Source organism: Anoplophora glabripennis, unplaced genomic scaffold (genome assembly GCF_000390285.2).
Source record: "Anoplophora glabripennis isolate ALB-LARVAE unplaced genomic scaffold, Agla_2.0 scaffold428, whole genome shotgun sequence".
Lineage (NCBI taxonomy): Eukaryota > Metazoa > Arthropoda > Insecta > Coleoptera > Cerambycidae > Anoplophora > Anoplophora glabripennis.
Genome location: NW_019416528.1, coordinates 298,508 through 312,000, shown reverse-complemented (window position 1 = coordinate 312,000; position 13,493 = coordinate 298,508). Strand labels below are relative to the sequence as shown.

At 32.4% G+C, this 13,493-nt stretch overlaps 1 protein-coding gene across 14 annotated transcripts in view; it reads left to right on the top strand.

Moving 5' to 3' along the window:
- Window positions 1-12,514, top strand: part of LOC108908886 (multidrug resistance-associated protein 1) — a 48,015-nt gene extending 35,501 nt beyond the window's left edge. For 12 of the 14 annotated variants that reach the window (XM_018713051.2, XM_018713050.2, XM_018713054.2 and 9 more), the window contains 4 exons: window positions 6,660-7,073; window positions 7,440-7,747; window positions 8,189-8,403; window positions 11,712-12,514. In XM_018713051.2, coding sequence (XP_018568567.1) covers window positions 6,660-7,073; window positions 7,440-7,747; window positions 8,189-8,403; window positions 11,712-12,070 — 1,296 coding nt within the window. In that variant the 3' untranslated portion in view covers window positions 12,071-12,514. Of the gene's footprint in view, window positions 1-3,938; window positions 4,160-6,659; window positions 7,074-7,439; window positions 7,748-8,188; window positions 8,404-11,711 lie in introns of all 14 variants that reach the window. The other 2 variants (XM_018713055.2, XM_018713062.2) reach the window with 1 other exon arrangement.
- Window positions 12,515-13,493: the final 979 nt, after the last annotated feature.

Genomic DNA, 13,493 nt, shown 5'->3' with positions numbered 1-13,493 from the left:
AATCTACCATAATTCGTAATCCAATGACAAAAAATAAATAAATAAAAAAATGGTGTGCATCTAATCTCATTTTTCTTGATCCGTCTGTGTGTTGTTCGGTTTTTCCAAATTAACATTGGCCATTTGCTATTTGCCCATCTAGTGCCTTGTTGTCATAATCACATCAGGTGGATTGATTTTATGTAGTTCACCTAAATTAAGTCATTGACACTAAGATTCATAAATTAAACACAGTGCTTTAAAAAAATAGTAACAAACACTTTTTATTAAAAACTAGGAATACAATTAATTGAAGTGTAAACATAAATTAATTTTACTTACGATTAGAAATGTATATATATATCTGCTTATCAATATTAGTTAATTGCAAACATATCTGGAAAATGTGTCGTCAGTAAAAAGATCTTGTATTAATTAAAAAAAAATTATTATTCTTGTTTTGTTATACAGGGTGTCCCAAAATTCATGCAACAAATTTGGTCACAGATTCTTAAGACAAATATAGGGGGCCCGTATTTTTTATTTTTGCCAAGTGGCCCCCTGTTTCGGAGTTACAGCCCCTAAGAATAATCTTTTTTTTATATCAGAACCCTGTTGTATGAGACTAAATTTGGTACACGGGGGCTTTATGACATGTAGAATCTGATGGTGCTATGTTTTTTGGTGGGGAACCCCCTTAAGATAATTTTTCGTTGAGCCCCCTTGTCTTTGGAGCTAAAAAAAGTTGGTCGCATATTTAAATTTCTTAAAAATTATCAGTCCACTACAAAGCCATTACATTTAGAAACTTTTTGTCTCTGTACTTTTTCGTAAAATGCAATGTTTTTGAGAAAAATGTCAAAATGTGATCGAATGCATATCGTGATTCGCCATTTTCCTCAAAAACATTGCGTTTTACGAAACAAATATCAAGAGACAAATAAGTTTCTAAATTCAATGGCTTTCTAGCTAACTAATAATTTTAAAAAAAATCAAATTTGCGACAAAATTTTTCTGGTTCTAAAAACAAGGGGGCCCACGAAAAAGTGTCTTAAGGGGGTTTTTCACCAAAAAGCGTAGCACTGTGAGATTCCACATGTCATAAAACCTCTGTGTACCAAATTTAGTGATTCTCGTACAACATGGTTTTGAGATATAAAAAAGACTTCTTAGGGGCAGTTTCCACGGGGCTGTAACTCAGAAAGAGGGACCCAGTTGGCAAAAAGAAAAAATACGGGTCCCCTAAATTTGTATTAAGAATCTATCACAAAATTTTTGTTGCATGTATTCCGGGATACCCTGTATTATAACACAAACACTGAAATATTTTGAGTTTTGCAAACCAACGTTTTTTAATTTTTCTGTCTTTGTTGAACTGTTTTCTTTCTTATGCTTTTTCAATAGTAGATTTTCTTAATTTTTTTTGTTCCATTTGTATTTATGTTCTTTGCTTTGCCTGCAATGTAATTGTTGTAAATGTTGTTAATACCAACTACTAACATTTGTAGCGATTTCTGTGTGTTCTTCGGAAGTGAATCTAACCATTGCATCGTTGAATGCAGCAAATGAAATTCACAAAGTTTTTCTAATAAGCGTCCTACGTCAACCTACGTATTTTTTTGAAATGATTCCAGTTGGTAGGATATTGAGTCGATTTTCTAAGGATTTGTCTGACATCGACGTCGAACTTCCATTTAATTGTTACGAAGTAATAGAAAGTTCTTTTATTGTAAGTTAAAATTGAATTTGTCAGCAGTTATATTTAAAAATGAGCTTGGACATTTATAATTCTGATTTTTTTAAGTTTGTTTGTCTTAGTTGTTTATTTTTCTATATTTCTCCCAGAAATTTTACCCCGATCACACAGTTAATTTTCCAGTGAAATACACTGTAACAGGTAATTATTTTGTTTCTAGTAATCTGCACTGTACTTATCAGTTTAATATTCACTAAAGCTACCTTAGATGGGGCGATCAAAATTCACAAATTTTTGTTAAGTAACCTTATGAAATTACCATCCGGATTTTTTGAAGTCACTCCAAACGGACGTATATTGGCCAGATTTTCAAATGATATAAACGGTGTCGATATAAGATTACCCCTGAATTTTCGGGTTTTGATGCAAAACACCGTAAGGGTATGTTTATATTCAATTTTTTTATTCTTGCGTTTCTAGTTGAGTTCTATTTCATCCGGGAGAGGTACTTCTTTTCAATCTGTTGTGTGTTACATCGCATATATTGTCAAATTTTTTCAAAATCACATTCACGTCATAGAATCGTTATAAATAACTACTATCTACAATTTATGTATATCATTATGAAAATTTTAGTTCCTTCATTTACGCTCACTGTATGGTACTTTTGAAATACTTTGTCGAAAAAATCTGTAGTTTATTTGAATATTTACTTGTATATCAAAAATTCCATCGGTATATTGTAGTTTTTCTCAATATATGTAAAAGCACTTTGTTTTTGCACTTTACTAACATGACAAATATGTACCAGGTATTGTTACATTTACATGTTTTAAGTATGTGATTGAAATCCCCACAAACAATCAAACTTAGGAATCGGAACACTAGATGACGACTCTCATAAAATCCCTGTCATCCTTAGTTACACTCCCGGCAAGGGTGACGGGAATTTTATTGGAGAGTCACAATTAGTATTTTCGTTCCTAAGTGACTGAAAATTTGTCCAGTTGCACCTGACATTTACATGTTCTTCTGGATATACCTTTATGGATTTTTGAGAAGTAATTGTCATAGTAATACTTTCAGATTCTTAAGTGTCAATGTACATGTGTTTTGTATACAGAAAAGCAGAATCAGGTCGACAAAATTTATTATAACTGGAATAATAAGGTTTTACGGAAACTGAACAAACCCACAAGTATTTGGTGGAGGGAAGGTTACTAAACAAGTCAGTTGGCCAGATTTTTTAAAATTTATCCTTAATTTTAGTGAATAAAAGAAGTATCTGAAAGTTTGAGTGTACAAATTTATCGGTACATTTGAACTACTGTAGAACCTCGATTATTCGAGCCTCACAGAAATGGATCATTCACAGATTATTGAAAAACATGGATGTGTAAAACATATCTCCTAGTCGAGATACCTTATACACATATTTTCCTTATAAAAAAGTGCGCAAGTTTTAAATTTTAAGTGTTCTAATCGATAATACAACTGATAAAACTTGTTAGACAAAAAAAAAAATGAAATCAACATAACATACTAACAACGAGCGCACAAGTTATAAACAAAATACTTGAAATAAATTCTCTCCTGCATTGTTAATCGAGGTTCTATTTACTTGGCTTTTTCACTTATACATAACAATCAACCAAGGAAAGCTTTCTCAGGACAAAAAGTTAGGAAGCTTCTTAATATTTCTATCCCTATAAATGAAATAAAATAATTTTTTTAAATAATTTCAAGCTTTCTGTGTAGTTTTCAATGACAGTGGGCTCTTTTAGCAATTTTTTTGTAATAGATGATTTTTTACAAACTTTGTTTATTTAGTAAATGGCTAGTAATAATTATTAAAAAAAAAAAAAAAAAATAGTGAAAGTGATATGTAAATATAATCAATACATAATTGTTGAATAATGCAATCTTTCAAAGAAAAATCTTGTGTTCTTGTTCTAATATCATGTAAAAATATAGCCACAATAGGAACATTTATAAGCAATTAGCAATTCACTTTACTTTAATAAGTCCGTGGTTGGGCCTTCTGATTGTCCCTAAGTATTCCTAAAAGAGTCCATTGATTAATCCGTTATTTGTCTTATTGCACAGGCATAGTTTTTCATAGCTAAATTTAGTTAAATTTTTAAATACACCTGCTTAGCACTACTAACCAAACCGCAGTCATTTCCATAACGCAATGTTTTACGAATAAGCACTACATTCTTAACCACTCTTCCCACTCGAACTAACCGGCACACTTTTACAGCTGTTACGTCAGTATTTTCTGAACTGGCACCAGGTTTGGGCTGTGTTGCGGCAGCAAAAGGCTTACATCAATTATTAACTAGTGGTGTTTTCCGTTCTCCTATGACATTTTTCGATACCACTCCTCTTGGACGAATATTATCCCGTTTTTCTAAAGACATAGAAGTCGTGGATAATAGTCTGCCATGGTATGTTTCGGATGGAGTGTATTGCTTCTTTGAGGTACTTATTTTATTTTTATTTTTTATCAAGTAAGTGCAGTTGACAGTACTCTTGCTACACTAATGATTAATTCTTAAATTTGTGAGATTTTATTTATTGGACTTGTTGAAATAAGTCGACGCATTCAGCAGAGAAGTTTTCAACAAGGGTCCAATTTCGATTCAAATTGGTTTCTGCTTGAAAACCCAATCATTTATAATCTTTTTAAGATTCAATTTGAGGCCAAGTTTCAACTAGAATTAGTGCATCCTGTAGAGTTATTGTACATATTCATATCCAAGTCTTAAGCTTTCATCACCTTAGTCCATTTTAGAATTAAATTGTACGTAGCTATTTATCTACACTATCCATATACTGAGTGTAACTTTGAATGAGGGTCACATTTATATGCAGGCTACTTTTGATCTTTAGAAATACACATCTCATATACGCGTTTTGTCATATCACACAGAAATTTAACAATGAAGACACACAAACACACCGTACCGTCACAAAATGCTTTCTTAAGGAGGTGTATCGGGGTCCGAGGGAAGTGAGGAGCGCAGGGGGGTCCTATGCTTTTCTTATGGGACTAAAACCCGCTGCCAATTTGAAAAAATTAAATTCTGTTGAAATTATTTGCGATAAACATTATCTATATAGCAAAGAAATCTTCTCGTATGCACATAGCATACATACTGACTAATTAACAACATAAACATATATTTAAGTAGTTTTAAATTATATTTAATGAATTCATAAAGACTATGTAGATGTGGCAAGAGCACTGATAATTGACTAGCAGTTGTACACACTGCGAACCAACAGACCTCGGACATCGGAGATATTACGCGTCAAATTCGGGTAAAGATGCGTACGCGTTCAAAAATGTATTGTGTGTAAACTATGTACAATATATATTTTCGGCACATCATCCCCATTGACAAGGAAAAATGTATTGGGCTTTAAAATAAGACGTCGCAAAGTCATAGGAAAGCGATTCGTAAGTTGCACACAATTGGCTTAAAAAGGCAGCACTGGTAAGCGTGCTAATACAACTGGGTCCATGTGCTGCCTAGTGACGGCGTAGACAATAGTTTAGTGCAGTTTAAAGGACGAATTATAATTCTACTATTTATTCTATTAAATAAAATCTAGATTCTTTTAAAAAACTGACCCCCATTTGAAATTACACTTTGTATATAATTACTTAAAGCTTGTAGTAGTTTTTGTATACATGCAAACGCATCGACATCTCGTAAACAACTTAAATGAAAGTCTCTATTAATAGCTTTGCTTTTCATAGTTTCATAGTTTCATAGTTTCATAGTTTGATATAATACTCGTTTTCTTGTGAAGAAAGTGTGGAACATCCAAAATTACTCAGATTTTTTTTAAAGCTCTGGGAAATGTTTTTGTATTTCATATTATCTAATGCTAACATTAATGTGAATTTGTATATACAGGGTGATCCAGGACAAATAGTTAATTTTTGGGTGGTTATTCTATTATAACAATGTTATTGAAACGGTTTAATTCTGATACTATATCGGAGATTGGGAGAGGAAATAAAAAACTTTTTTTTTTGGGTATTGTCAAATTTAAAGAGCGAAAATTGATCTCAATATTGGCAACCATAATAAACTTCTTAAATATTTGAAGTAATCACAAAATTAAAAATTATGAAATGTAATTAAAATTGACAAACAAATACCTACTAAAAGTCACAAAAAATCATTAAAATTGGACAGTAAATTAGAACCAGTTCTATTGTCTCCAATTTATTAAATTATTAAAGCTAGGAATTATACCACGATTTATGTACTTAATACTTGTATCAATTTAATTTGGCCAATTTATTGAGTCAAAAAATTGGAATTAAAATTAAAATTTTTAAACACATCGAATTCAGTAATATTTTGTAGTTATTTTTTTAATTACGTCGGTAATTTTGTTTTTGGACATATTATTTTGTTCCGTCCGTTTGTAAAACTAAATGTCTCGGTATATTTGTTACCTTATTTTCCTACAAGTATAAATAACACTTATTGAGGCGCATATATGATGAGAAAAAAATGTAAAAATTTATGTCACGTGTAACTAAACATTACAACATATACCATGATGAGTGATTGGTTGCTTGAAATTGCACAAAATATATTTATTGATCTGCACCACTACACACATTACCACTACACAGCAAAATATACATAATTTGTAATAACACGACTTACATTAAAAGATATATATTAATTTTTTTAATTTGTGCGTTTAACCACTGCACATAATATACACAATTGCTTTTCTTATAAAAATTTATTTCTTATCTAGCACTTATATTTGTTATTTTTGTTTTATTTTCCAACAATATAATCGTTCTTTTTAGTTTGATTATCCGTGTAAAAAGGTTTCAGGGTATGCTTTAAATTGAAAAAATGAAAATATTTAAATATAACTGCTTTGCTTGAGTTCTATAGTGTCTCCTGTAAAATAAACGATGTACTAACATTGTGTGTTTTAGGTTATAGGGACCATAGCGGTTATAAGTTACACTACCCCTTTGTTTATGCTTGTAATCGTACCCATCGGTCTGTTGTATTATTTTATACAGAGATTTTATGTCGCTACGTCACGCCAACTGAAAAGATTAGAATCCGTGTCACGGTCCCCGATATATTCGCATTTCGGAGAAACCGTGACGGGAGTACAAGCAATCAGAGCTTATGGGCAACAAGAGAGATTCATTAGCGAGTCCGAGTACAAAGTGGATCTGAACCAGGTCTGTTATTATCCGAGTGTCATCTCGAACAGGTGGTTAGCCGTAAGGCTGGAGATGATCGGCAACTTGATTATACTGTTTGCTTCGTTATTCGCCGTTCTAGGAAAGGAACAGGATCCTTCATTGGTTGGTCTGTCCATTACGTACGCGTTACAGGTAAATATGAAAAAAAAAAAATTATCTCTAAAATTTATGTTACGATATGTTAAACATTTTTGGGAATTTGATGTCTAGACATGAAAAAAAAAAGAGTCTCCAGTTCTTTTATTAGCTTGGAGATAGCTGATTACTATATAGAAAATATAAATTTTTTCAAATTTGGAAGTTTTTCATATTATCGGGGGGAGATAGACAAATAGTAGTTCAAATGTACCGGGCTTAATTTTCAATAGAAATTGAAGTGTTTTTGAACTTTCGTCATTTTCTGTGATATGGAATGACTTTTTTGTGGGAAATGTTGTGGTACGCCCAATATTTTTCTGTAATTTTCGATATTTCACTTATAACCCAAACATATTATAGATCACGCAAACTCTCAACTGGTTGGTGAGAATGACATCCGACGTGGAGACTAATATAGTGGCAGTGGAACGTATCAAAGAGTACGGAGAAGCTCCACAAGAAGCCCCTTGGGAAATACCTAACAAAAATCCTTCATCGGCTTGGCCAGAGCACGGATCAGTTGAATTTAACAACTACGCCGTAAGATATCGACCTGGTTTAGACCTAGTTTTGAAAGGCGTCGATTTCCACATCAAGGGTGGGGAAAAGGTCGGCATTGTAGGGAGGACCGGCGCAGGAAAATCTAGTTTGACTTTGTCGTTATTCAGGTAAATTTATTTAGTTCCCTTGCGGGCAGAATTTTTTCATCTTCAAAGGTCATTCGTTCGGGAACATGCTAAAATTCATAAGTGACAACAATTAACAAAGTTATATTTATCTAAATATTTTCCAAAATGTTATTTCTTTGTTTTTTTTTTCAACTCTGCATTTTTTCTTCAAAATTTGTTGGCCGAGAATATAAATAAATTTAATATTCATAATTACTCATAAGTCTGGTGTGAAAATATGTAAATTCATTGCGCATTCACTCTTATTTGAACAGTTGCACATGTTTACAAAAGCAGTAGATTTTAACTTACGGCAAGTGTCAACAAAATGCTGCTGCAGCACACGGAAAGATTTCCTTTGAGAAATCGACACTGCAAACGTTTGCTAACTCGGTTCGTGATACAGATGAAACTGTATATGCAGTTTTTATAAATTTTCAGGATTATCGAGGCCGCTCAAGGACAAATCTGCATCGATGGTGTCAATATCGCGGAATTAGGGTTGCACACCTTAAGGTCCCGTTTGACGATCATTCCCCAAGACGCCGTGCTGTTTTCCGGAACGCTCCGCATGAATTTGGATCCTTTCGACAAGCACTCGGACGAGGAGGTATGGCGGGCTCTGGAGCACGCTCATCTGAAAGTTTTTGTGAGCGGTAAGTTTGCGCCGGTTTATTCTTTATTGAATTTTTTTTAAATACTCGTATGACGGATCGCAGTGTTTGAAAAATTCGTCCCTAATACTTTTTTACGAGGTGTCCTAATATTCCATATAGAAATTATACCACAAATTCTCTCTTCTATTCAGAGTTGTTTCGTCAAGGCCACAATTTGTATATAAAAAATTTGTAATGCAGTTGATTAATCTCTCGCCAGATGGCGTTAAAAAACATTTCATTAAACGCGGCAATTTTGTGGTTTTTACTGCAGTCGTAAACATGACCTTCAAACTTTTTAAGTTCAGCGTTGGAATTCTACCTGCCCATGCCCTTTTTTTTCTTCCTAGAGCTCATTGTTTTTAAAATTTATTTAAATATTTTTAAATCTGCAAATTAGCTAGTGTCAAAATCATAATCGTAGAGCAATGAGTAAAGGCTCAAAATTTGCATAAAAATCGTAGCAATTAAATAATCGATGGGATAATTTTATCTGAAAAAAATTTACCACAACTTTTAATATTAAAAACTTATTTAAACAATTTGCACTTCAATAATCAACTTTTCCTTTATTGTACGTTGTAGTACAACTCTTCACGAGTAAAATAAGCCCTCAAACAAGTTTCTATGATGTCACAAAGATGTAGAAATTAGAATCTGCCAAGAGCCTTCTTTTAATAACAAATAGCTTTTAACAAAAACTAATAAATATTTTGAGCTAAAATTTATACCACGTATTAAGTATAAAATTACATTAAAAAAAAGTAGTACGATTTTTTAGAAGCAAAACTAATTGAATTATATAAAATTGAGAAAAACCCTAAAATTGGCGGTTTGAGTTTTGTACGAAAACTAATTAACGTATTTTGATAGAGCGCATCTCATTTGGAGGTATTTTTAATACTTATAAAAAAGTATTAAAATTTTTGTCAGTAGCATCATCGGTTGGATAGTTGAACACAAAGAACCGGTTTTTCGAGTTTTTTTTGATTATTTAAACAATGTTCCGCCACCGGGAACTGGTCTCAAACTATTGTCCTAATGTCCTGGCACCCTTCCGAAAATGTTTGATTAATAATATAAAACTAGTACAGTCGTTGAAGCTGAAAATCAGCTGTATCTTCCGAATTCTTTGAAACTTCATGGATTTGAATGAAAATTTAGAATAATTCTCATCTTAGGCTCAAGTTCAAAAGTGACATAAGCCCGATTGACGCTCTTTGTTTTTTAGGGGTAAAAACTACCCCTAAGTGAAAAAATTGTTCAAGCACAAAGATTAAATAGTGTTCCATGTTCTCGAACATGTTTTATGATATGTTTGATCTTTTCGACCCTTTATTTAACCCTTAAAAACTACCCCTATGCAAAAATAATGATAAAAAATTACTTTTTAAAGATTTGGAATGATTAAATCGTGCAAATATTTAAAATAAAAGTTACCTTATAGCTAATAAAAGAATTTTTCCCTTTCAACCCCTAAAAACCACCCGGGTATTGACAAAAATTATAAAAAATTACTTTTTAAAAGCTTGGAATGCTTTAACGGTGCAATTATATAAAATAAAAATTCCCTCATTGCTTATGAAAGAATTTGTATCTCATAACACTTTTCAACCCTTATAAATCACCCCTGTGATAAAAAAATAATAAAAAATTACTTTTTAAATCTTGGAATGCTATAATTGTGCAATAATTTAAAATAAAAATTCCCTTAAATTGTTTATGAAAGAATATTTTACTTTTGCCATTTTCAACTCTTATAAACCACCCTTTTACCAATATTAATGTAAAATATTTTTATTATAATCGATTTTTAAATATAATCAATCTTAAAAAATATTGCTACGATGCATATAAATAATCACACTAAATTTTTTTTACTGATTTTAGTTGTAAAATATAATATAGTAGTATAATAAAAATGAGAATGCCTATTTTGCTCCGAAAAAATGTCATTGGCTTTTTTACCATAACTTAGTTAATTTTGAAGCTATAGTATCCTACAAAAAAGCATTTTAAAGATAATTTCAAGAGCTGTAAGATCGTTTGCATATAAAACCTTTAAGTCCTTCCTTTTTTAAAGGGAAAGGACGGAAGGGCTCGAGATAGGTCGTTTTTTTCACTAACATGGATACTTAAGCGGCGATATCTCCTTTATTTTTTATACTATAGGAATAAAAAAAAGCAAAATATTTTTTACGTATCTTTCATAGTGTCAAAGTTATTATATAAATAAGGCAATTTTTTTTTGAATAATGAAAAATACGTTTTCAACTTTTACCGTACATTATTAAAAAAAATACGCATTCTAAACCGGTCTAACTTCAGGCTCGTATGAAAAACACTAAAACAAAACTAATTGTAAAGGGTCTATGATTAATTTTAATTCTGATGGAAATGGTACAGCGTTTACTGATCATTTTTCCTAAAATATGAGCAACCCATCTGTTTTTGACGATAACTTCTTCAATTTTGCTCTAATTAACTTTTATAAGTGCTCATTCTGAAGGTGTTTTAGAGTACTACAAAACACTCCCGGAGCGTTATACACGTAAAATTAATCCTTTTTCCATTATTTGACGTTGAATACATTGATTTGAGTATTCCCCCCGAAACTAGTCCCTTTACATTAACCATATTTCGTTTTCTATAGGATGTACAATACTTTTTAAAAAACGATTTTATTTGTTTATTTATAAGCTACATTTTTGTTTATTACACTTTTCCACCCCCGAGAAGGGGTGTCAACCCCCATCAGGGTGCAAGCGTCAATCGGTGCTATGTCACTAATATTCATTGACCTTTTCTCTAACTATCTACCAAATTTCAAGTCGATCGGTTCAGTTTCAAAGAATTTGGAGGTGAAAAGCTTCAATGATTGTACTATATACCCTCTTTTAATTAGTTCTCTAATCCGATTGGACTAATACTACTTCACACAGAACGTCATGAAATTGCCTGCCTTCACATAAACCGATAATTAAAATAAACGTAATAAAGTCAAGCGGTCACATATTTTTGATTCATCGAAGTAATGCCATCAGTTCGTTTTTTACAAGTCTAGCGCCATGTCATATCTTATCAGGTGTATTGATAGTAGTAGTTCACCTATACTCGGTTAATGAGATTCATAAATTAAGCACGGTGATTTAAAAAAATAATAAATAGCTTTTATTAAAAACTTGAAATTATTTTAGTACGAGAATCCTGTAAAACTTTTTGTGACCGGGTGGCTAGACGAAACAACTTTAGATGGAAGTAGACTTTATCGTATCTTGTTGCGATTGCACATATTCGTATTCCTTCAGGTCTTGCGGCTGCCCTTAACCACGAAGTGTCCGAGGGGGGCGAAAATCTCTCGGTAGGCCAGAGGCAGCTCATCTGCTTGGCCAGGGCCCTCCTCAGGAAAACTAAAGTGTTGGTCCTGGACGAAGCCACGGCCGCCGTCGATTTAGAAACCGACGATCTGATTCAGACAACGATCAGGACGGAATTCAAAACCTGTACGGTTCTTACCATAGCGCACAGGTTGAACACCATTATGGATTCGGACAGGGTCATAGTGTTGGATAAAGGTCAAATCGTGGAGTTTGACACGCCGGCCAATCTGCTGGCGAATCCCAACACGATATTCCACGGAATGTGCAGGGATGCCGGGTTAGTTTGATTTATATGAAATTTGTTATGAAATAATCAAGTTGATCTTTACGAATGCTTTGGATCTCGTTTCAAGCGATATTATAAAATTTGGAACAAAACGTTTAACTGGATTTTAATTTCGGATGCTGTCAATGTGTGTAGATTATATATTATACCAAGTACATCCTTTTTATATTTTTGTACTTAATAGATTTTATCGTTCAACTTTTGCCTTAAGAAAGTAACACTTATACAAGATGTGATCCTTATAGCTGTTCCCACTTTTAATCCGTTGATATAATATTTACGTACTGTAACGTAGATACCGTTTCTACCTAAAAAAGATCAGTATTTTTGCCAGTTTGTTTTGTAAATATGAGTTTTTATTTGTTAAGTAACTGATTAAGTGTTAAATTTTTTAAATGGATTACCATGTAAATTTTTATATAATAGATTAATTTTATTTTGTTCACCAACATCGTTTTATTTACTCACCCCTTTCCTCGCCGAGAATAATTCAAATAACGAGAAATCCCGTTAGAATTATTTTTTTATAACTTATCAATTGAAAATATTTGGTTGGTTGAATGGTTTCCGGGCTGGTTGCCACGTCGTCGATTTACAAGTCTTGACGTTTCATTGACGTTCGAAACGTCAAGAGCTGTAAATCGACGACGTGGCAACGTGGCTCAGAAATCATTCAACCATTAATGACAGCCACGGAAGCCTACAACCGACACAAAAAATTGAAAATATTTGCCTAAACATTTCATAATTCCAAAGAGTGACCGCAAAAAGTCATTTTTCCGCCTGTTTTTGAGACTGACAGAGGGGACGGGGCAAATTCTTAAAAATATTCTAAAAATATCCATATATTCGTCATGAAAAATGAAAATGAGTATCACTTTCAGTTTTTCGAAAATCGCCCTTATTTAGGGGTTGAAAAGACAAAAAAAGAACAAATTAAGAATCAACGGTTGTAAAACCCCAAATAATGTTTGTTTTTCGTTTTCCTTAAATGCCATTAAGTTTAATGATTACACGTTTCCGTAAAAATACTACTACACGTTGCTAGGAGAATGGTATGGGATTTTCCATATTATTTGATTTCATTTACATCTGCGACATTTATCTTAACATCTGTTTGAAATGAATTTATAAATAAATAGGATTGAATTATTTTTCTTTGTAATTCTATAATTATTGTTTCTCCGTAAATCACGGCCAAACAGTATTGCCAAAATTCTGCAAATCAAATTTTCTGCATATTATTCTGCAGAATTCTACAGCAAAATTTGGCATTTTACAGAAAAATCTGTAAATCTGGCATCACTGCGGCCAAAAATCAGCATAAAAAGTTTGTGCGCATGAGCAACACCAGCTTTTGATTGTCACTTGTTTGAATTGTTTGTTTTGTAGCGCGTTGGCGCGTATGTCGCGTTTACGTTCTT